The sequence below is a fragment of the Histomonas meleagridis genome, assembly GCF_020186115.1.
Source record: "Histomonas meleagridis strain 2922-C6/04-10x chromosome Unknown scaffold_143, whole genome shotgun sequence".
Classification (NCBI taxonomy): Eukaryota; Parabasalia; order Tritrichomonadida; family Dientamoebidae; genus Histomonas; species Histomonas meleagridis.
In genome coordinates this window covers 415,001-440,411 of record NW_027150929.1, presented here as the reverse complement: position 1 = coordinate 440,411, position 25,411 = coordinate 415,001, and the positions used below count along the sequence as shown (strand labels likewise).

The following is a 25,411-nucleotide window of genomic DNA, read 5'->3' as shown; positions in this document are numbered from 1 at the left end:
AAACTACAGAAATAAATAAAAACGCTTTTTACTTAATTAGAGTTTGTTTCTTTCCATTTATATATAGCAAACCAAACAAACTCATTTAATTAAGTTCAAAGAAGTTTTTATTTATTTTTGCTTTTGGGCTTAAGGTCACGTTCTTTCTGGGCTTAATTCAGCGCCTTTGTTATGTTACTACAAATAAAATGTTTATATAAACCAATATAATCTAAAACATTTTTGCAAAAACAATGTTGACTCAGAAAATAAAATTGTGTGGTTTACCCTATCGTGCCAAAAAAAGTTGATAAAAAAATATGGAGATTCCAACAGCTTTTGGGACGACGTACAAGGTGAATATTCCAGAAGAAACACCAGCCGAATTCACAGATTCTGTTCCTATGTACGTTGCACCAAATGGTGATGTCTATTCCAAATTTTATAATCTTTTGGATAAAGACATAAAAACCCAGGGAGAAAATAAACGACCAATTCCAGATCCTTCTAACTTCAATACAATTCAAGAGTATAAACGTGCGATTTGGGATTATTACTTTCAGTTTAATGATTTAAAAGCATCATATATTCTTCCAGTTCCTGTTGGATTTTCATTTCAAAGGCTTGCTGAATGTCATGTTCCTACAATTCAAGAAAAAACACCTTATACCCCACAGAACAGACTTGCAGCCAAAACATTTTCAGTTGTAAACACGCCTCTTTATCCTGCAAATTATCTTTCATTATGTTCTTCTATCATATCAGGGATTCCTATAAAAGAAGAATATTTTCCTGCTGGAGGACCTCGCAATGAAAAGATTCCAATTAAATATCACTTTCAACCAGAAGTTCCATGGAACAGCAAATTAATTTTACAAAAGCCAGTGGCCCAGTCCTTCAAAACGTATGAAGAGTATGCATATGCCATGCGAAAATGGTATGAAATTACATCAAAACAAATCACAATACCTCTTCATTCCATTGATATGGAACCAATTCTTAACATCCACGCGACCATTGAAGAGCCACCAACACCCATCCAAATTGTTAAAGAACCCGTACAAATAAAACAATTTCCTGTTTCTCTCTCATTTGATGAGTCCAAACTTAAGGAGCCAATTAGCAAGCTCTGGGAATCCTATTCCAAATTTATTCAACCAGATTCACATGAAAAAATTGAATTTCCTGCTTTTCAAGAAACGTGTCGCTCCATTGCAGTTAGCTGTATTGAGTTTGGCTGTGAAGATCCTTTCTCCTACAACAAGTTATTTAAAGGTCTTTCGATTTGCCACTTCAGTGAAATTCCCGAGTCAATCTCCAGCCTATCGTCGACAAAACCGCACATTCAAATGCTAATTGACACTTATGAAAGCACGAGTTCGTTTGAAGTACGTTATTTTATTTTCTGTGCTTTACGAGCGGTTTTCGCCCAAGGGAATTCTTTTGTTGAATCGATCATTAGTGATTTACAATTATTATATCGGGCTTATTTAATAATTGCTGAATTCACTGATTCACGGAAAGATATTGTTCCATATTATAATATTGATTCATTAACATATGGTGAACATTCCGGCTTTTTATCTACCATTCAAAACATATTTATGAGTTTTCATATCTGTTCACATTTAAAGGATTTATATGGCGATCCAATATTTGGTGATAAGAAAGGCTATGCATTCTTCACCAAATATTTACATTTATTGACTGAGCCAACAGAGTCATTTTTAGGTTATCATTATGCACGTATTTCGCAAATCTTTAATTCCATTAAAGATGATGCGTTTGCATGTGATATTTTATGTTCTATTTTATCATCAGGTATTAAACATGTGTCTGATGTAATACAATCATTTTCACCTCCAATTTTTGTCTATTTAAATAACTTATCTAAAAGATCACCACGTATCTTCTTAAAGATCACAAATAAAATCATTGAAAGCCAAACATTACGCGTATTATTTTTAGAGCAATTCACTCAATTTAATGGGTTCTTAGATCTCATTGCAGATAACACTGAATACATTCGATTTCTCGAGAACTTAATGCATACCAAAGTAAGTCCTAACTCACCCGCTAATGACTTAAGTTGGATATTATTATTTGTCTCGAATTTAATTAACATGGGATCAATCAATGATAGTTTATATCGATTATTTTATTCTGTTTTTACCTTTTGTCACACGATATTAATCACGCATCCGATTAACAATTATGAAAGTGAAATCTCACAACTTGAATCAGTTACATTTTCCGCATTAATTATCGAGAAAGAAAACTCCGGGAAAATTATAATCATTCGAAGTATGAAGAAGATTATGTTCCATAAGTCGTCTGCGTTATTCTTGAAAGGTTATAAGACATTTATTAATGAACTTTTGAAGTTAATGAAAAGCGAAGATATAAAAGTCCAAACTTCGGTGTTTAGAGTCATTAGAGATATAATTATATATCATCCAAAAGTTTTGGCTCAAATTATCGATGACGTCGAAATGTTGAAAGCAGTTGCAAATATTTTACCTTCGCGTAATTGGAGGAAGTTGATACAAGTGTTTAAGATGATCCTCAGATATCCGAAGGCGAATAAGGACATGAACAACTTGGAAACTTTGTTCTATAACGCGAACTTTAAAATTACGTCGTCAATTAATATATGCAAAAGAAATGTCGATAATAGACATCAACATATTATATCGGAACTAGAACAATTGCTGACGCAAAGGAATTCCCCAATACAATTCCTACTGAGAGTAGAAAATGGAGAGAAAAGAAGATTCTCGACGTTTAGATTGAGGTAATGATGAAATATAATAAAAATGTTGATTCATATATTGTTTTAATGTTTATTTTTGTCGTAAATGAAAATAAGAGAAGATGAAATTTATCTGAATTAAATCCATTTCAGAGTAGTGTAAACAAAATTAATTTCACTTTTTCTCTAAATTAATAAAAAATTATTTTAAACTTATAAATAGAGTTTTTTATTTTGGGCAAAAAAAAAAAAAAAAAATTAGATGTTTTTTTCGAAAATGATAGGAGCCATATTTCTTTAACATATTTGTATTATATAATATATAGTATATATGCAAAGCGCATGGAGATACTGGAGTAATCGAAAAATAAACATAGAATTTTTCAAAAAATTGGATTTAATAATTACCATGAAATGTGATGCTAAATTTCTATCGAACCACCAGTATTTTCTGAATGAAATTTCTAATCACCAAAAGTGGCAAATGTGAATTTCATAGTTCATTATCGTTCCCCCGATACCACTTTTTGAGATGTTTTGTCACTTTTGATGGTTGAAAAGAACTTTTGTTGGCTTTTGTGGCACCCTGAATTTAACCGCTTTTTGTAGATTTTGCCTTTATGTTGAACGTTAAATAAACCGCCTGCAAAAATGTCTTACGTCCAAGGGAAGGTTGTTTTTGTGGGTGATGCAAGTGTAGGCAAAACAAGCATCATTTACAAGTACACAAACAAAACCGATCCGATCGAAACAACGATTGCATCAAGTTCAATATCATGCACCGTTGATTACAACGGAACACCTGTAACATTTAATGCATGGGATACTGCTGGGCAAGAAGATTACCGTTGTCTTGTTCCTATGTTTGTCAAAGGTGCTCAAATTGCTATTATTGTTTTTGATATCACGAATCGACAATCGTTCTCAAATATTGATAAATGGATTGAGTTCCTAGCCGAAAACTGCAGCGTACACACAACGTATCTTGTTGCAAACAAAATTGACCTTCAATATGAAGTACCACTTGATGAAGTTATCGAATACGCAGAAGAACGTAAACTAAAGTACTTTTTGACTTCAGCAAAATCTGGTCAAAACGTAGATGTACTGTTTTATACAATTGCCGAACAAATCCATCAATCAACTGTAACAGCTGAAAACAAAGCAGAAGTAACCATTAAGCCAACAGTTGATGTTGAAGAGAAGTCTTGTTGTTAAAACTTCTGAATCTTAAATAAAGTTATATTCTTATTAACACGTAATGACACAAAGAAATTGTAAAAAGAATTTCTTACCAGATTTCTGGATTGTGAATTTTAATGAAAAATAACTTGTTTATAAATTTTAGTTTTGTATAGGAATATTAATCATTGAAGACCCAAGAATAATTTTACAAGGTGTTTGCTACCAACTTACATACAATATTTTTATCTAATGGTTTTGAATTTTGAAAAATCAATTTTAATATTGCACATCAAAAACATCTTTAATTTAAATGATATATTATTTAAGCTCCTTTAAAATTTCCTCAAGTAGCCAAAAAAAAATTTAGGAATTGGTTATGCGAAATTTGTCAAATTGGTTATACCAAAGATATATCGGATTTATTATCAAAATAAGTTTAATCAGCACTGGAACTTCTTCTTCTTTTTCGGTTGCGCTGGCGTGAATTTGACTGTTTGCGTTGTTTCTTGTTCTGGTGCGTCATTACCATTGTTAACTTCTCTTGCAATCGCTTGGAAAAGGGAATTTATACCTTCACTAGTCTTAGCTGATGTTTGGAAAAACTTCATCCCTTTGTCTTCGGCGAATTCTTGAGCTTCTTGTAATGATACTTCGCGCTGAAGATCAATTTTGTTTTCGACTAAAAAAATATTATCAACACCGCTCTTGTCCTTGAGAAAATTGATCCATTCAGGAAGATTATTGAATGAATCTTTTGATGTGACATCATAGCATAGGATAACAACTTGAGCTCCTTTAGCATAGAATGGAACAAGGGTACGAAAATCATCTTGTCCAGCAGTGTCCCATACAGAAAAACATACCACTGTATCATCTAATTCATAACTACATGATATAGTGTTTGACCCAATTGTTGGGTCGGGTGCCACCTCGTTTTTGCTAAAATTATTGATTACACTGGTTTTACCAACGCCTGAATCTCCAACGAATACGACTTTACCCTTGATCGACATCACGACAAAAATTTATTGTAAAAACCGTAATGAACGGTATTGAATTTTTTCATAACATTACAAAAAAGAGGGCAGATGTCACTTTTCACAAATGCAATGAACGAAAAATATTTTTTATATGGAACCTTCTGTTAAATCACTAATTTTTTATCTGAACTATTTTCTGAATATTGCACACTATGTAAAACAGATAGTTTACAAATTTTTTTGGTGAAATTGAAATCGAATAATTTTACGATTTTTGGTTCACTAATAATTTCTGATTTCTTGAAAATGTAAAATGTTTTATAGGCGATAGAAATAACAAAAAGTTAGTTTTTGATCAAAAATTGAAGAAATGAGTACCCTGATGAAGTAAATGCTTCCTGAAGCACATTTCTCATTGTAATGGAAGATGCATCAGATTTGATTTATTTTTCTCAAAAAATTTATATTGAAATGAATATAAGCTATTGAGCATATTGGGTGTAACAATCTGGGTTTTGCAATGTAAGTAAATGAAACAATAAATTTCTGTCTTCTGTTTACATTTACGATAGGTTATAACGTATTCAAACCGCTATGCAAAGCACAAAAAGTGGATTTCCACGGAAAAAGTTTATAGCCGTTGGATTGAAAGGCCTAAAATCTTTGGTATTCAAATTGTTAAGACCTTAACAACAGTACGTAAAATATACAAAAAGTCATTATTAAAGCTTGTCTAGACTAGTTCTCTATAGAAATCAATATGGATTTTCCAGAGTCAAAATTTTTTCGTTAATTAGTTAAACTAATTTACAATATTTTCACAAAACAGATTTTTGAATCAGATCTTATTTATTGAGATATGAATTAATAATTTTCTTATTTCTTGAATAAAGGTCTATCTTATGAAATTCTTTAATTTTAATATTATAGTACGGGAAATGTGATGACTAATCTTCCATATGATGGTGCTTTAACCCAATTTTTTAACGAAATGTGAGCAATCAAAATTCATGAAAAAATTATTTATCTAATCAAATTTCATATAATACTTACATCAAATTATATTGGAATATATGTGAAAATGGCTATATTTGTTTTATGATTCTATTTCTGAAACACATTTAGATAAAAAAATGATATAGCCGAAAACCGGTTTTTACAAATTGTTTACTGATCGATTGAAAGCTTTCAATGTACCAGAAAAACGATACATAAAATCGGAATGATAACGATTGCAATTCAAATTTGAATCAAAACATGATATCACATATTTTATGAACCAGAACTATTTGTTTTAGAAAAAATTATGATATCATGTAAAATTTCAAATATACTTAAAAAAAGACATTCAGAACACATCATATTCTTACATTATTAATAAATCTTTTGGAAAATATTACATTAGAAATGTCACAAAATGAATTTATGTTCATTTTTCCCAGAAATAAAAGTGCTAAAATGACCATTAACGTACACTCAAAAACGTTGGTCATTTGAATTCAAACTAAAAGCCCAAAAATCTACAATGACCAAGAGCAACAATCAACTTCCTACCGTTGGACGCACAATGGAAATAACATCTAAAAATTACGATCGTGTTTATGGACTGTTACAAAGTATTAAAGTTCACATTAATCGTATTTCATCAAAACCTACTCCCGAAATTCAAGATTCACATTTCAGTGAATTCATGAGAATTGAAATGCCGCGTAAAGGGAAACATTGTTCATCAGATAATTCTGGAAAATACCAATTCAAATCCTATTGCCCATTCGTTTTTATACACCTCCGTAAATTTTTTGGTATAACCAATGAAGATTTTCTTTCATCTCTGACAATAAAAAAAATGCCCTTAGAAATAGAATCCATTAATCAAAATCATCCTATAGTTTTTTCCTCATGGGATGGTCGCTATCTCCTCACTGCCATTACAGAAGAAGAGCTTACAGTTCTTTTTGATATTTTGCCAAAATATTTTCAATATGTTACAACACATCCCGATACTCTTATCAGTCAATTTTATGGAGTTTATCGCATCAAAACTCCAACAAATGGCACTGTTCACTTTATTGTCCTGAATAATGTTTTTCCAACAAGTTATCGTTTGTATTACAAATTTGAGCTTAAAGGTTCAACAGTAGGCCGCTCAGTGCCACCAGACAAAAAAGGCAAACCTGGAGTTACTATGAAAGACACAGAATTTTCTGGAAGGCAATATCTTGCAATTGGTCCACATGATTGGTCTTTACTTCGAACTCAATTTTTAGATGACACAAACTTTCTATCATCATGTGGACTTGTTGATTATTCACTTCTTATAGGTATACATAGATTTAGTCCACGGTCACCTGTATTAAATCCATCACCGGGCGAAAAGATCGAAATATTAAATATATTTACACCAAACGAAATTGAAAATGAAAGTGAAACCGATAATGAATCGTTTTCTATATTAACAAATTCAATCACAGATAGAAATAAATTACTTTCATTTTGTGGAGGACTTCGTGCAACTAATCTCAAAAATGAACCTCTTTCCCAAATATATTTTATAGGTTTTGTTGATTTTTTACAAACTTTTAACTCACGAAAGAAAGCGGAACATACATTTAAATCCATAATGTATACAGATGATCAAATTAGTACTATACCACCAGATAAATATGCAACGCGAATATTTAATTATTTGATGAAGACAATTGGGTCAAGAGTAACGTTATCACGAGAGCAAGAATTGATGATATTAAAGAAAAGAGAAAGATTAAATGAAATGTTAAGGCCAATAACAAATCAAAATTCAAATGATTTAAGTCAACCAATAAAACAAAAACAAAACACCAAGAAGAAGCCAATAATTAAAAGGCAAATAAGAAATAAGAAGAAGCCAAAGATTATAAGACAAGTGAAAAGTGTAAAAAAGAAAACTCCAAGGAAGAAAATCATTAAAAATAATAACAGTAATAGCAATGCTTCATATGATTTTTTAAGCAGTTCATTCTTAAAGGATGTACAAAGATTACCAGAGCCTCTAAAGTCACAAGAAAGATTCATATTTTTCGATTCATCAAATGATGAAATGAGTGACTCCATGAAATTTAATGAAAATGAAAGATTAACTTTAGATTATGACGAATATAATGAAAATTCTTATTACTCAGATTCTTCATTGAATCAAGCTAATTATGTATTAAATTATCCATCGGGTTACCCAAGTTACTCACCTGCTTATTCAAATTATTCAATGAACTATTCGCTTAATAATTCAAATTATTCTCAGAGCTATTCAAATCATCCGCAAAGCTATTCAAACTATTCACAGAGTTATTCAAACCACATTCAAATTCATTCAAAGTATTCGCATAGCCATTCAAATTATTCACAGAGTTATTCAAATGATTCACTGGATCATTCAAGCGATTCACAGAGCCATTCAAATAATTCACTCGATCATTCAAGCGATTCACAAAGTTATTCAAGTAACTCACTAAAACACTCAAGCGATTCACAAAGTCACTCATATAACTCACTAAAGCACTCAAGTGATTCACAAAGTTCTTCAAGCAAATCAAGTGATTCACAAAGTTCTTCAAGCAAATCAAGTGATTCACAAAGTTCTTCAAGCAAATCAAGTTCTTCATCAAGTTATTCTAATTCATCAGAATCAGAATATGAATCATCAAGTTCAGAATCTTCAGAATAAATTAAATTTAATGAAAACAAATATAGAATAAAATAGAAAAAAAAAATGTTAATTTTTTAGCGTTTTAAATGATTAATAAATTAAGTTTACCTCGAATTATTTTTTTTTTGCGAATTTGTTCCTGCGTTAGTAGCATAACATGATTTATCCGAAAATTAACTATATATATATATATATATTAACTAAATAATATATATTAAATATATATATAAAATCCTTTTTTTTTTTCGAAAATAAATAAAGTGCACTTGATTTATCTATTGATAACAAATAACGATAATTATTATTGTTTCAGTAAATGTATTAATTTCATGTATAATTATCATTAAGAAGCTTCATTTTAGTAAATCGTCATAAATAATTTTTTATTTTCAATAAACAAATTGAGATTTTTGAGATGTTTGCAATATTTTATATCAATATAAGGAATATTCCTTTTTTCTAAGAAAGCCTATAATGTATTTTTTATAAATAAAAAAATATTGTTGTATGGAAACTTTGATAAGAATAAAGAAAAAGTTTTAGTTATTTATAACCAAAGCATTTAAATGTTCATAAAATTCTCTTTAACACAGTTTGTTTCAGACAAGCATAAATTTGGTTAATTTTTAAGAAAATTGACCATAAGACTCTTTATGAAAAAATCTGTGCGTTTAAAAATGGAATAAACGTACGTAAAAATGGAAAGTGGAGATACTTTTGGTCAAAGCTCATTTCCACTTCCACAGTTAGATGATATAATTATCGATCCAACATGCGATATGATTTTAGACGATGATGTTTCATTTGGCTACACAAGTTCAAAGATTCAACATTTTGTTCCAACTCTTCCTCCTAAAGAACCAATTCTGCGAATCACAGGCGATACTCTTTGTGATCTTTTGGATGGTGTCTATGACAAATATTATGAACAATTATTTATCCTTGATAACAGATTTTCTTATGAATGCGCTGGTGGTCACATCAAAGGATCAGTTAACATTAACTCGCCATTAGATTTTTATAGTTTATTTTTTGATGAGATAATTCCAAATTCTGTGATTATATTTCATTGTGAATTTTCTTCATACCGCGGTCCTTCTTTGGCACAAATATTTCGGGAAATAGATCGTGATATGAATGAACATCCTAATTTGTTTTACCCTTTTGTTTATGTTCTTGATGGAGGATATCAACAATTTTATGAAGAGCACAAAGAATACTGTGAGGGTGGATACACAAAAATGCTTGACCCAACGTTCCAAAAAAACGGAGAACTTTCAAAACAAAAACAATTATTTGATCAGAACATTGAAATATTTCAAAATAGCCATGGAAAGCTTCGTCCACTACCCCAAGCATTTCCTAATTTTTGTTTAGAAAGCCCAACTTTACCAAAAGGATATTCATGCTATTCTCCAATGTCTTCAAAAATGTTGAATTTTCATTCTTATTAATAAATTTTATGTGGTTTTTTGTAAATTTAAAAAATAATTTGATTGTTTAAATAACATGAGTAATACAATTTTAAAATTCATAAAATTTTACTTTACATCATAATTGGTTATTTTTTGTAAATTCCTATCTTTTATCAGTGCAAACAAAAAATGTAATTAAGTTAATGAAAATAGCCTGGAAAAATGATGAAACGCAAATGAGTGCTGAAATTGTCATTTTTCATATAACATTTCTCAATGAAATAACGTACAATAAATGAGCACAACAACCAACAATGAAAAAGAAATTCTCTCTGGGACATCATCAAATATGCAAGCATATATCAATCAATTTGATGGTGTATCTCCAAAAGTTATTCAAGAGCGAATCAAAAAAAGAAAGCCAAACCCATCATGTCATTTATCTAGCAAAAAGTATGCTTTACAAAGATTTGGAAATTCAAGAAATTCTAGTGCCAGACCTCAAACAAAATCTCAAAGGATAGATACATTAGCTAACAAAAATGGCATGCGTCAGTTAATTGTTCTTGATGATGGAACCGAATATATTGGGGAATGGCAAGACAACCTTCGCCATGGTCATGGAACTCATTGTACTGCAGAAGGAATTTATGAAGGGGAATTTGTCGATGACCAATACGAAGGTCAAGGAGACTATTACCTTTGGTCCAATGAAACCAACTGTGAGCTTGAAGGTAGGTGGCTTCTTTACTCTGGGGAATGGCGTAGAGGTAAAAAATGGGGATCAGGAACTCAATACGACAAAGATGGAAATACATATCAGGGAGAATACGTAAAAGGGAAAAAGTCGGGACAAGGTACAATGTTTTATGCTAATGACGATACATATTCAGGTGAATGGTTTAATGACATGAGAAATGGAAAAGGCGAAATGACAAAAGTCAATGGAGATGTATTCACTGGGATCTACAAGGATGATAAACGTAATGGCCCTGGCGTTCTACACATCAAAAAAACTCAAAGGAGACTTGAAGGAGTTTGGGTTGATGATATGTTTAAGTGCGGATCTTATTATGATGAACAGGAAAACCCTGTCTACACGAAACCTGATGATATTTCTGGAACAACTGACGGAATGATTCCTGTTCTTGAACTTAAGGATCCGGATTCTATCCTCCAAGAAGCATTAAATGAAAAGTAATTCTGTAACTTATAAAGTCTCTATATTCTAATTATTATTTGCATAAAGAAAAAAGAATCCAAAAAATGAATTTTCAAATCACAAAAAAAAATTCGAAATTTATATGAGGCATCACTTCCTTCTTTTTAAAAATATTCACATGTTATTTTTTTATTATTATTTTGATTTTCTTTAAATGGAGAAGTTGATACACCATACACACATCATATTTACAAAAAGTGGTGTTTATATCCTGACCACTTTTTGTTAGCAAGTTTTCTGATATCAGAAAAATTGAGAGCAAATTGAATTGATTCAATTTTTTTGACACTTACGTGGCGGTTTTGCATCCATAACCAAAATACAAATTTTGTTTTACTTTTTAAATATTTTTCATTCAAAAAATAAAATCAAATGTAAAAAATATTGGATATGAATTTAATAAATGTTATTTAAGATTTAATACCTGTAATGGCTCGATATTTATTATTAAAAGTTAAAAAAGTGACTATGAAGGACTAAGAACGTTCTTTCAAGAAGTGATCACTTCTTTCAATTTTTTTAACTAATCAATTCAAATTTGTATACTTCGTTTAACAGAAATGTTCATCCTTTTTTGCTTTTCTGAGAATAACTTTTTGAGCTAATTATTTTACAGCATTTTTTTATATGACCAGAGCATCACTCTTCCGTCATGTTTATGGTGAGCCATCCAGACCAGTAGACAGCTACGGCGACGTCCTTGTACACAGCGCGCAAGTTGACTCCAACATGCTTGCTGTCAACGCTCGCTACATTGCAATCCCATGGCAAACCAATGGTGGCGGCGCACTTGGTATTCTTAAAGTAGGTGGAAAGGGCAAAATTGGAAACACTTGCCCACTCTTCGAAGGTCACAAGGCACCAGTTATTGATGTTGCCTTCAATCCATTTGCTGACAACATCGTTGCTTCTGCTTCTGAAGATTCCACCATCCGCCTCTGGAAGATTGAAGAAAGCGATGGTAAAGTCAAGCCAAATCACAACCAACAATTAGCCACCTTGACTGGCCATGGTCGTAAGGCTGCACGTATCACATTTAACCCACTTGTCAATGGAGCTATGGCTTCCTTTGGTATGGAAAACTCCATCAAACTTTGGGATATCAACAAGGCCCAATGCGTCACCACAATTAAAGGTGCTACTAACAACCAGAACTTCCTTGATATCGCCTGGTCTCAAGATGGTAATCGTCTTGTTGCCCCAGCCAAAGATAAGAAGATCCACATCTACGATATGAGGGCTGGTAACGAAATTGTTGCAGTTCCAGGACACCAAAACATCAAATCTTCCCATGCTGTCTTCTATGACAAGCTCCACTATATCTTCACAACTGGTTTCTCATCACGTGCTGCTCGTCAAATCGCTCTTCGTGATGAACGTAACCCAGAGAAACCACTCCAAGAAGAAGATGTTGACTACAACGCAGGTATTCTCTTCCCATTCATTGATTATGACAATGGTGTTGTCTTCACATTTGGTCGTGGTGATACTGCTGCTAAGTACTATGAACTTCGTGATGATGACCTCAAACATCCAATCATGCCACTCTCCGGAACACAAATGCAAGAAGCCATTCGTTGCGTTGCATGTCAACCTAAGTATTGCTGCAACACATCCATCTGCGAAATCATGCCATTCTATGTCATCACCAACTCAAAGGCACTCCTCCATGTACCAATGATTGTTCCACGTCGTAATGCAGAATGCTTCCAAGAAGATATCTACCCAGATACAGTCGGCCCAGAACCATCAGCTGAGTTCGACGACTGGAAGAACGGTGCTGAGGTTAAGCCCAAACTTGTAAATCTCGAGAACTTTAAGCTCTCAGATGTAGTTTCCGATTTCAAGGTTGAGGCTGCTCCACAAGAAGATGTTGAAGCACTCAAGCAACAACTTATGTCATTAAACAAGACAATAGAGGAACAAAAGGCAAAGATCGCTCAACTCGAAGCAGAAATCAAACAAATCAAAGGAGAATAAACGTTCGGCTCTAATAAACCACTCAAAATATCCAAACGTCTTTTTCAAATTAACGTATCTTTTGGATGTGTCAAATTTTTTGTTTTTGACCTGTTGCAACTAAATCTCAAATGAAAAAAATTTGATATTTATCATAATTAATTAGCATTCTCAAGAATTAGCAGCATTGGAAAACTTACAAAATAATATTATAGGTTTCATTGAGCTGAATGACTAATGATAAATGCAAATATGGATTTTAAATGTTTTTGACAAAAGCGACATGTTGATTCACAAATGACTTGATTCATAATTAAATGGTATCATATTTTTAATTACCTTTAATGGTTTTATTCGAGCAAAATTTTTAAATAACAAGAAACTATAAAATAATTGAATATAATATGTATTGATTTTATTGGTTATTAATATTTAGATATTTCAACAAACAAATAATAATTCCAAAAAAAAAAAAAATCACAATTGATATGAATATATAAACTTTTAATAGTTTTCCATCATGAATAAAAAGTTAGCTTTGTTTACTGTTGTACTTTAAGATTTAAATAAAACAAAATTACCTTTGATTTAAAGTATTTTATTTAGTATTTAGCTGAAAGAGGACTGCCTGAAAGCCCAGCCCTCAAAAAAGCGTACACTATGGGATCTGGATTTTGTTTAAAGTTAACAAATTTCAAAGTGTGTTGCAAGATTTCTTAATTGGTATCAAGGTTCTTGCCTGAACATTGTGGTGAATAGTTGCCCATTCAACTTTAATAATCATATTATCAAATGTGCCAAGTTCAATGGAACGTGGCTTAATATTGGAAAAGTTTTCCCATCATATATTTATATTGTTGCAATTTTAAGCTGTGAACATATACATTTTAATATGTTCTGGTTCATACAATGTATTACACCACTCTAGCCAAAGAGATATGCTTTAATATTAACATATTAAATTCTACTATTACTATGTTTGTTCTTAAATTCCCAGCAGGAGTATTCTTGTTGGTCCTATAACATATGAAAAACTTCTAAATCAGTTACCGCCAAATCATCTTGACATGAAGCAGCCATAAAAAAGAGTGATCTACATCAGCTCGTTCATTTTTAATTATCACGACACAAAAACAAGAAGTAATTTTATGAACGAAGCATCAGAAGAAAGTCTAAATAACTATTTATTCAGGTAAAGTGCTCTTAGCAAATAAGGATCTGAGTGACAATAGATCGAATTGTATAATTTCTATTTCCAAAACTAACATCGGTTTTATATAATGTATAAAATCAAAATAAAAATTATTTTTTAACATTATTTAAATAAACATAAATTCATTCTTTATAGTAAACAACACACTTGAAATTAGAAAATTTCAAAAATTGATATGAACTTTTTATTTAGTCATTTTCTTCTGGAGTTTGCTTTCGGATCACAAGCTGGAGACTGGGTGACATTGGAATGTCTACAAAGAGTTTCCGCATTTCATTGTTATGACGTACCTGTTTTCCAGTATTTTCAGTGGATTCATCGTTGTCATCTTTTCTTTCTTCGAGAGTTTCGAAGTTTGCTTTAAGTTGCTTTATCTTGCGTTTGTATCTGGTCATTGCTTCAAGGACAAGCTTATCTTCCTTATCATTAACTTTAGCTTGCTCGAACTTGAATTTTTCAAGTGTCTGACGCATTTCATTGTACTTTGATGCATCTATTCTTCCATCTCCTGATTGATCTTCATTATTCTGCTTTTTAAGTTTTGAATTGGATTTCTGTACTCTCTTACAACTTGCACGAATGGACTTCACCATTTTCTTGATGTCTTTTATAGTTTTCTCATTGGATCGAACAACTTCCTTTAAATTTCGGATTTTTTCTGTTTGGTTTTGTTTCTCTTTTTTAAGGCTTTCAACTTGTGCTCTTGCCTCTTTTAGAGCTTCCTCGAGTTGTTCTGCTTGCTTCGCAAGTTCTTCTTCTGAGATGCTCATTTTTTAAGTTTCCTTTGAAAAAGCTATAACCGCTTTTGGGGCACACCATTTATCGGATAGGCGTTCTCCAATTTTGATTCTTTTTTAGAGAAAAAAATGTTGGTAAATAAAAACATTAAAGATTTGGTACACATTTTTACTTGCTAAATGCAGAAAGAAGCATCTGAACAAAAGAGTATATAAATGATAAGCAGCATCCAACAACAAAGATGATGTGCCTTCCTTTGATTTGCTTCAAGTCACGAACGATTGTCATTGGCTCAAAAATCCTTGACTTCTTCCTTTTAATGAAAAATATTGCTGCAGCGATTCCAGCATTTATCAAAAGAACTGGCCATGAAATTTTGATACAAAGAATACAGAAGAATGACGATACTGCGTGGATGATAAGAATGGGTGAAATTCTCTTTTCAAGTGTTGAGCATAAATCAAGTGGGTTAACATGATCAATTTCAAAATCAACCAATGAGTTTAAAATTAGCAACTGGAGGATTAGGGCGCCTGTTGTTAACAGAAGGATGAAAAAGAGCCACAAAGTTTCCAACATTCAAATATCCAAACAGACCTCCTTAATCCAAAACCGTCTGTCAAACCACCCCAAATTACAAATCATTTCAATTTCTTCTTCTTCATCGAAATAAAAAGAAAAGATAAATTTATTCAAAACAGATTTTTTTTACTGTGATTTTTTATTCACAATTTTTTCAAACAAATTAATTTATGGTATAAATACAAACCCATTACCAGTTTCTTCCTTTAATTTTATATATTTTGTTACTTCCAACTCGTTCATTTGTTCTCTAATAAATTCCGCTGTTACTGAGAAATGATTTAATGCCTCATTTTGCACACTATCAATAATTTCATTCATTGACATACCATTTTTCCCACTTTTTTTAATGTTTCTTACTATTATACAGTTCACTGTTTTCCTTCGATCAGTTTCCAACATTTGATTCAGCGCAATATTTTCTGCCGATGTATATTTCCTTGCGAAATTCCTATGTAAACTCGAAGGCAAATATTTTGCGAGTCGATATTTCTTTCTTGATTTTGGATCTTTTTCGATTAATTTATATTCGACTAATGTTTGTAATTGTTCTTCTAATTCATCGACTGGAATATTTTTTATTAAATCGGAAAGCGCCGTATTTTTCTTATATGACATAAAGTTAACTATTGCGTATTGGATACCATTAAACAAAAACAAAAGTGATTTCCCATCATATTTAGCACGACATTCTACAACTGATGAAGAATCGCACCATATTAACTTATTTCGTGGCTTTAGTTTTTTATATTCGTTTTCGAAATATGTTCTTTCTTTAGAGAAATCATCGAAACATTCCAAAATTCCTCTTTTAACGATTTGTTTCCATTTTAAATTCGATAAAACGGCGAACCGAATATTACCGAAATTATGTTCAGTAGAAATAACATTAAAGTCATCATATCTTTGAGAGAATTCCTTTAATGTTGATTGTAACGGAGTAATAAATTCTGCTTCTGTATATTGCCCTAATGAATCAATTAATGACTTTTCCAATTCCACTGACGGAGATATTTGTGATAATAATTGGTTCTTTATAAAATGTGATATTTCATCTAATAACAATTGTTTGTTTTTAACAAATGGTACTATATCAAATAACTCGGCAATACTATAACTTTGTCTTGCCGGAATTTGTGCTTGTTCAATTAATACTCGTGCTCGACTTATTAATTCAGTATCTCGTTGATGTGGAATGAATAATGTACTACGTGCTAATACCATTGTAGGATGATGTTGGAATACTCCATCAACTAACCAATTGATTTTCGCGACTAACATTTGTAATTGTTCTTCATCTTTAGCTTTGACTGCTTTCTCTAATAATGGCTTATGGAATGATATAAACGCATATGATAATGATGTTACACATTGTGGAATTTGACATGATAATTTCCATATGCATTGGATATGTTCTTGTTTATCTTCTAAAAATAATAATGTTGGATCTGATAAGAAACTTAGTCTAAAAATTGCATTAGCAAATGAATCTGCAAATGCATGTACAAGTTTTGGATTCTTTTCAATAATATTAATTCCTTTTTCAAACATTGGTAAAAATATTGTTTCTAATATTTCCATAGTTTTATCAAAGTTAGTTGTTAATGATGTGGTTTTAAAGGTTAACATATATTTGATTTGTTCTGGAATGATAGAAGATAAATAATATTCTTGATCACATATACTTATCATTTCCATAATACGAATATATTCGGGGTTATCAAAAACTGAATAATTGTATGGAAATTGAATGGTTGTAAAATCGTTTAAGTGAAATACACTGAAAAAGGACTTCAAATATTGTTTGGAACGATGGTAACATTTGGGTGAATATTTGATGTAGGTATATAATGAATCGGCGATTATTGAACATTCTTTAATGTGTTGCTTCTCCTCAATTGGATATAGGTATTTATGCTTGGAAAAAAACCATAAATACGTGGATATTAATTTGGTGGTATTAAAAAACATCCAGTCTTCTTCAGGTGAAATTGTATTTGGAAACATAGAAAATAATGTATGAATAAAATTAGGAACATTAACATTACTAAACGAATAAAATTCAGGATTTTCAAGAAGTAATAAAATACTGGAATCAAGCTCAGCACCTATGTTTCGTTGTGCTAATATATAACGCTTCCAATTTCTAAGACCTATACGAATCACACTAGAACGTAAATGTTCGATAATTGAATCAAGTGCTAAAGAAGTTTTGGTTTTTTTAACATTTTCTTTGAAACACAAGGTAATCTGTTCAGATAATTCGCAAAGAGTATCAAGATATATTTTCCAACATGATAGAATAGCAAAGACAAAACCTAATCGTTTTAAACTAATTATTTGTTCAATCTGTTGAATGCAATGTTGTCTAAGAGCTCGATTAACACTACCAAAAAATGAAGAAATAGCTTTTGCTGAAACGTTTTCATTTGATGAGAAAATTTTTGATATTTCTTCTTCTTTCATTTTAAAATCATAACTTTTAAGAGTCATGAAATCTAAAATTGATTGTTTGGTGGGATCTGATTCATAAGGACTTGTTGGAACTTGAGGAAACATCTCTTTAACGTTCTAAAGTGTTAGGAAAAGTGACTTAAATACTCTATCGTCGAATAAACGATAAAAAAATTATTCAATATTAAAACATAAATTTCGAAAAGTTCCAATAACAAATATCATTTATTTTTGTTAAATATAAGTATTTATTTCTCAATTACTCTATATGTGAAATTTTCTATTTGCATGAATGTGATTAATTTTATACTATTTCATCATTAGCAGAATTATATGAACAATCAAAATTATATGACTTATGAAATAAGAATAGCTAATCATTATTGCTGTGTATATTTGTCCTCACTTGATGGGTATCATTTTGATGAACATGGTATAACTTCACTTCCTATATGATAAATATCTATTCAAATATGACAAAATATCAATAATATATGATTTTAATTTTAATTATTGTATGTTGGGTGAGTAACTGTTAAAAAGAGCACAAAGAACGTTAATTGACAAATGCCATTTACTTGGATATAAAATTTGAGATCAGTCAGATATCGTCAAATCCAGAAATTTTCATCCATGATGTTAAAACTCTGGTTGAATGGGTCATTACATGAAAAATAAAATTCAGTAACATCGTCATTTGTTGCAGAACCATTACTGGACAAACCCACTTTTTCAACTTTTTTGTTTCTTTTCCTCAAATTAGAGTACCATCTATTTTTAATATTATTTTCTGAACGATGAGGGAAAAATTTTACTATCTTACTCCAACTTGTACCCATTTCTTTAACACAATCCGCCAGTAGATTTTCTTCTTCTGGTGTCCATGGATCATTTTTAATGTTTGGTCGAAGGTTTGAAACCCATCTTTCACGACATTGTTTTCCTGTGCGACCTAAACTTTCCCCAATCAGATTCCATTTTGTATCCCCATTTTTATGGACGAAATTTCGTAATTTATCATCTTCTTCTTTTGTCCATGGGTTTTTATTGATGTTTGGATTAAGCACCTTTCTCCATTTTTCTGATATTTGTTTTGTGGTTCTATTAGGTAAAAGTTTCTGTATTTCATTCCAATGCGTAAAACTTTCATCTTTATTAGACATTGCTTTTTTAATGATTTCATCCTCTTCAGGTAGAAACTTTCCTGATTCTGAGTTGTATTTTTTCATGTGAACTGAAGTCTTTTGAAAAATTATATGATTTATTTTTTTACAACTGGCATATTTGTATCATAAAACATTCAATTTATGTCAGAAATTTTCCTGGAATTTTTTAATTCAACCAATAACCACCTAGCCACTCACTATAAAATCTTCCATGATTTTATTATTTATTATGATTCTTTAATGTTAAGATTTTTTGAAGTGATAATTACTATTATCATAGAAAGATTATTTTAATCAAATTATAATAATCAGCAAAATGAATTGATTGTAAATATGAAATATCAGCAAGAAATTAATGTTTGAATATTACCGTATAATTAATTTTGAATAAATATTAAAAAAAATATGATAAGTTGAAATATCCACAAATTTTTCTATAAATAATATTATTAATTTTACTTAAAATTTTTCGATTTTTAATTGTTTAATTGTTATCATATACATATTTTCAGACGTAATAATCGAAAAAAGACTTCAAATAAATGAAAAAATACTTGATTAAAATTTTTTAATTTCACAGAAAAAAAATATTTGTTTGTTTAATAAAATAACCCTTTACTTATCAAAAACAACAATTTATCCACGTGTTGCAAATTGCTTCACAATATTATGAATTTGTTGAATTCTCACTGGCTTTGCGATGTATCCGTCCATTCCAGCCTCTCTACAAGTTTGTTCATCACCTTCTATTGCGCTTGCTGTCAATGCTATGATTGGTACGGATGCGTAAATTTTATTTGATCTTCTAATTCTCTTTGTTGCCTCTATTCCATCAAGCACTGGCATTTGACAATCCATGAACACCAAGTCAAAAGTGTCAGTCTCCAACTTTTTGATAGCCTCCAAACCGTTTTCGGCAATTTTGTGTTTACATTTCAAAGATTCCAAAATCTTCTTCATCACGAACTGGTTATTCTTGTTGTCTTCCACCACCAAAACGTTTGCTATTCCATCGTTATCATTCATTGAGTCACTATTTGACGAAGGCATTGAGTTCTTTAAGTGATATCTAAATCCGTCCAACAAGTTCATCAAATGAATCATTTGCACAGGTTTCGCAATCGTCAAGTTGAAGTACGACGTTTCGCCTGCTTCACACATCGATATAATTGGCGGCTTATATCCGGAGATTTCGGAAGCAGCCTTAGCGAAGGAAGGCCATTTATTACTATTCCCTTCGACTAAAATTGCGTTTATAACACATTTCTCTAACCTCGAGTATTGAAGTATTTCATCGGATTCCACAAACGATTTTATCTCATATTTATGATATGGAATCCATTCATCAAGTTGCTTCTTAATGATCGGGTCATAAATACATGTTAATATTAAATGCCGATTCCCATCAGTAAACATTGGCGAGAAATACACGTAAATAGATTCATATGGCATATGCACTGTGAACTTTGTTCCTTTACCTAATTCGCTTTCCAAATTAATGTTTCCGCCAATGTAATGTAAGATGTCTTGTACTAATGATAACCCTAATCCTGTGCCTCCGAAAAATCGTGCGACTGATTCATTCGCTTGTGAAAATCGCTTAAAAATGACTTGTAATTGTTCTTTCCCAATTCCTATTCCTGTGTCTTCGACAATAAGTTCTAATAATTCTTTCCCATCTTCTTCTTCAACCCATGAAAGAATTACTGTGATTGATCCTTCACGTGTAAACTTTAATGAATTCGATAAAAGGTTATTAATAATTTGGACAAAAAATTGTGAATCGCCATATATTAATATTGGAAAATGTTTGTCAATGATTAAATTAAATTTCAAATGATTTAGACGAGCACGTGATGATGTAGCTATACAAATAGGCTCAAATAATTTGGTTAAGTTAAATATAGTCGGATTATATTCAAATTGGCCTTGTTCAATTTTCGACATATTTAATGTATCATCTAATAATTTCATTAATTGGAATGATGAAGAACGTATAGAATCAACCAAAATTCGTTGCTCATTCGTTAATTCTTGTAAAGCTAAGACATCTAACATACCAAAAATTCCATTCATTGGAGTTCTAATTTCGTGCGACATATTAGCTAAAAAGACTGTTTTCTGGCGATTAGCTTCTTCAGCTCTTTTCTTTTCAATTTCTAATTCATTATAAGCATTTCTTAATTCAGTTATATCAATACATACACCAACAATTAATTGAGACTTAGTTCTAACTTTCCCACGTATTGAAACCCAAATTTCATCATCAAGAGTTAAAGGTAAATCCATTTCGATAGCTTCATCATTCTTAAAAGCTCTTTTAATTCTTTCCTTTAATAAGTTTCGATAATCGTTATGTATATATAAGTCGATGAATTTCCAATTCATATTAACCACAGTTGTAGATCTATAATCGAATTTATGCATTGGTTCAATATCATTATTATCATTACTAAATGTCCATAACGCTAATTTACCACTCGAGAACAATAAATCTCTTAAAGTTTGTGATTCGATTAATTTGTTTTCAGCTTCTTTTTGTTGATGAATATTCACTGCTAAACAATGTAAAATTTTCAAGTTATTATTCCATGAGATCGAAATTCGATGCCATTCATATTGTCCACTAAAACGTAATAATCGTAATTCCCCATTCCATTTATCTAAGTCGCCATGTAATAATCGATAATAATTCTCATTAAAGAATTCTTGTTCATCTTGATGTACAAAGTCGACAATTCGATTAAACTTCCAATCTTGATCAACAGATAAAGAATCCCAAATAGTTGGTTGATTAAATATACTTGAGACTGCTTCAGTATAAGGATTTACATCCCAAAAGATTACGTTCGATGATACTGCAGGTTGTAATCCTTCATCAATAGTATTAATTCGATATTTAGGATCTGCTATTTCATGGACATTAAATAAATATCCTTGTTTATCATCACATGCAATATAATACCAAATTTGTGCCCCATCAAAACGATTTAATCGAATTGTTTGTTTTCCTCCTTTTTCGATTAATTCTTTGAATTTCTCTAAATCTTTTTTATTAACTAATTGTTCTAATTCTAATGAAGATGATGCTTCAACATTTAATTCGTCATATAATTCATCATTTTCTAAAATAGGCTTTTTATTAAAGATAAAGAACTTCTTAACTTCCATTGTTTCAATAGCTAATTGTAAATCTTGTAATGTGTTTTCATATTCAATTTCTTTTTCAATGAATATTGTAATAATTTCTATTAAACATATAATAATTAATTGATTTGAATCTTCTTTAATTGTTGTTGTTAATGAATAATATTGATTAAATCCAACTTCATTTTGTGATGATATAACACGTCGAGAAACTTTTGTTTTTTCATTAATGATTTCTTTAATAGATTTAGCTAATTGTTTATCAACAGATTTAAATAATGATAATAATTCTTTGAATGTATTTGGCTTACTTTTTATTGCTTTAGAATAAAACAAATTTATATTATTCGATGGTAATAAAATTTCGAAATATGAATGAAATGTTTCATTATTCGAAAATATATTAATAAAACGTGAGAATTGTAAACACGCTTCTTTTCGAGTAGCTAATTGATATAAGAATACACAACATGCATTAACTATAGGGAAACCATGAGTTTCAAAGTAATCATCACTTCGTTCTCTTTGATAATCACATTGGAAGATTGATGTAATTTTAAATGCATCCGTTTCAATAACATTAATAAAACATGTATCACCATCTTCTAAGAAGTTTTCATGATAAACAAAACCATTTTTAATATCAACTTTCGATGGGATATTATTAATGAATTTCATATCAAAATGTTCGACATTTTCATTATTAAATTGATATAATAATTGATTTGTACCTAAAAAGAAAAATATTCTTTTACAGTTAGTTAATCTTCCACAAATATCAACCATTTCAAATAAATTAGTATGAACATAAGGGTTTTTCTTAAGTAATTTAATCAAGTTATATAACACAGATTCTATTACTGTAACAACTCTTCCTAATGGTTGAAATGGTGGTAATACTGTCGCTGGTAATTGTACAACATATTTAACATTATCTTGTAAGACAAATGATATATGGACTGGTGTAATCTCACGGAATGCTCCAAATGTAATTTTCGGATTGTTAATAATTTGAATGTGTTTCGATTGTGATTCAAATTCACAACTAAATGGAACTTCATGATTTGGATATGGTGGAAGTGTTTCAAACCATTTAACTGCTAAGATATAATTCCCAAGAGGAAATGCAGTAGTTCGTTGGAATTCATAATATTGTTGGAATCGACGAAGTCGAACAAAATTCGATGATGGCTCTTTAGTGATTTTGGTTTGCTTAAGAACATGTCCAATGTATTTGTTGAGAATTGGATCGGGTTGTAATGGCTCCCCATAAATACGATTTAAGTCATTGTCAAAGATCCAAAAGCCTTCAATCGGTTTGAACGAATAATTTGAAAAATAAATTTGGATATATCGAAGAAAGAAGAGAAAGAAAAATAATACTATAAGTGGCTTTAATGGAAATGTGATTTTGATGTCTCGAGGACATATTGATTTTGGGACATATGATTCTTTTTGCGAAAAAACATGAAATATCCCTTCAATGTTATTAAGAAAAATCAAGTCCGTATTATCTAAAGATTGAATTTCATAGTTTTCTACGGATGTTGTGGTATTTGAAAGAATTAAATAATTTGATTGTTGATTTGTAAAAGAAACTGAATAACCATTTCTTTCAATAGAAACTGCAATGGTGCTACTCCCTTGTAATGATTGATCAACATAAACTGTTGAATTATTGGAATTAAATTTGGATTTAAAAATTGAAAAAGGTGGAATTCGGGATGAAAATTTACAAACCTCTTTCATCCCTAATGGAGGATCATATAAATTTGTTGATTCAATGATTTTGATATTTGGCTTGATTGATGAAGAATTTTGAATAAAATGAAGTTCCTGCGTTTTTTCGTAAAAAACCTCTGAAGAAAATTCGGGGATTTGAATATATAAAGGCTTTACTTGAAGAGCAAGATAAAAGAAAAAAACAAACAGCAACTTCGGAGTTAATGGCATTTTGAATAGTTTACATTTATATGATCTTACAACAATACAACACTTCAAACTTGTTGTAACTGAGGAAATAACTAAAATTTCATCATAATTCTTTTCTATTGACCAAAGCTTACGGTTAGTAAAGCATTTTAGAATTTACATGAAGTTGATTATCAGTTATTTTATGTGATATTTTTTTCAGCAAAATAATATGTGGATTTAATCAGGATCATTGGTATACTGTTTAGATATTGGACAACAATAACATCTTTAAGACACAAATTTGGATTAAAAAAACAAATAAATAATACAATTTTTATAATTTTAAAAATATATATTTACTACAAAGCTTCACTCTGTGCCATTTTAATTAACTTTTTATAATCATTCTCTGATATTTCAGATAAGTCTGATGGTAATGTTGCTAACAATTCGAAAAGTTCATCAAGATACTTAAAATCGTGATCAACACTTGGCGGCCTTAGTTCAGACACTGCTTGTATGAATTCCATTGTTTCGACTTTGTTGGGATTTTCGCCCATTTTTATATTTTTTTTGTTCGACCGTTTAGTGGCCGTTAAACATAATTTACCAAAAAAATTTAAGATTTTAATTTCATTCATTTATTCAAACTTCTTCGAAGAAATTTTAGAAAAGTCTATTCTATTTCCGTATCCACCGTTCTTGAGCTTGAGTTTAGTAGCACGGAATCCATGCCCTCTCTCTTCAAGCAAAACGTCTTGGTTCTTGCGCCATGTGCTTGTGAAGTTGTTTTGGCGCTTGTTTCGCGACTTGCGCGCGTTGGATGCCTGAACAAAGACACCCTGCTTAGGTCCGCTGTCATCAAATGTATTGTTGTCAAGTTTAACTTTCTCTGTGTTGGAATTCCTTGGCCTGCCTTTGATAGTAGCTTTCTCAACATTTTTTGTTTGAGGTTCATCTGGATATTCGTATTTATTGTGATTTTCTTCTTCTGATGTGTAGTAAGAGTAATCTGACTCCTCT

At 30.7% G+C, this 25,411-nt stretch overlaps 7 protein-coding genes across 7 annotated transcripts; 4 read left to right on the top strand and 3 right to left on the bottom strand.

The window, feature by feature from the left end:
- Positions 1 to 299: 299 nt before the first annotated feature.
- GO595_009991 (uncharacterized protein) lies at positions 300 to 2,777 on the top strand (the record flags this gene model as incomplete). Its single annotated transcript, XM_067912621.1, has 1 exon — positions 300 to 2,777. The coding sequence occupies one exon, from the start codon at positions 300 to 302 to the stop codon at positions 2,775 to 2,777; it is 2,478 nt and encodes an 825-aa protein (XP_067769940.1).
- Positions 2,778 to 3,382: 605 nt separating this feature from the next.
- On the top strand, positions 3,383 to 3,949 carry GO595_009990 (small GTP-binding protein; the record flags this gene model as incomplete). Its single annotated transcript, XM_067912620.1, has 1 exon — positions 3,383 to 3,949. The coding sequence occupies one exon, from the start codon at positions 3,383 to 3,385 to the stop codon at positions 3,947 to 3,949; it is 567 nt and encodes a 188-aa protein (XP_067769939.1).
- Positions 3,950 to 4,356: 407 nt separating this feature from the next.
- Positions 4,357 to 4,929, bottom strand: GO595_009989 (Ras family protein; the record flags this gene model as incomplete). Its single annotated transcript, XM_067912619.1, has 1 exon — positions 4,357 to 4,929. One exon carries the CDS (start codon positions 4,927 to 4,929, stop codon positions 4,357 to 4,359), a length of 573 nt encoding a protein of 190 aa, XP_067769938.1.
- A 5,359-nt stretch (positions 4,930 to 10,288) lies between these two features.
- On the top strand, positions 10,289 to 11,194 carry GO595_009988 (MORN repeat-containing protein 3; the record flags this gene model as incomplete). Its single annotated transcript, XM_067912618.1, has 1 exon — positions 10,289 to 11,194. One exon carries the CDS (start codon positions 10,289 to 10,291, stop codon positions 11,192 to 11,194), a length of 906 nt encoding a protein of 301 aa, XP_067769937.1.
- Positions 11,195 to 11,842: 648 nt separating this feature from the next.
- Positions 11,843 to 13,195, top strand: GO595_009987 (putative coronin; the record flags this gene model as incomplete). Its single annotated transcript, XM_067912617.1, has 1 exon — positions 11,843 to 13,195. One exon carries the CDS (start codon positions 11,843 to 11,845, stop codon positions 13,193 to 13,195), a length of 1,353 nt encoding a protein of 450 aa, XP_067769936.1.
- Positions 13,196 to 14,575: 1,380 nt separating this feature from the next.
- GO595_009986 (uncharacterized protein) lies at positions 14,576 to 15,157 on the bottom strand (the record flags this gene model as incomplete). Its single annotated transcript, XM_067923731.1, has 1 exon — positions 14,576 to 15,157. One exon carries the CDS (start codon positions 15,155 to 15,157, stop codon positions 14,576 to 14,578), a length of 582 nt encoding a protein of 193 aa, XP_067769935.1.
- A 4,806-nt stretch (positions 15,158 to 19,963) lies between these two features.
- Positions 19,964 to 22,498, bottom strand: GO595_009985 (putative ATPase; the record flags this gene model as incomplete). Its single annotated transcript, XM_067923730.1, has 1 exon — positions 19,964 to 22,498. The coding sequence occupies one exon, from the start codon at positions 22,496 to 22,498 to the stop codon at positions 19,964 to 19,966; it is 2,535 nt and encodes an 844-aa protein (XP_067769934.1).
- Between the last annotated feature and the right edge of the window lie 2,913 nt (positions 22,499 to 25,411).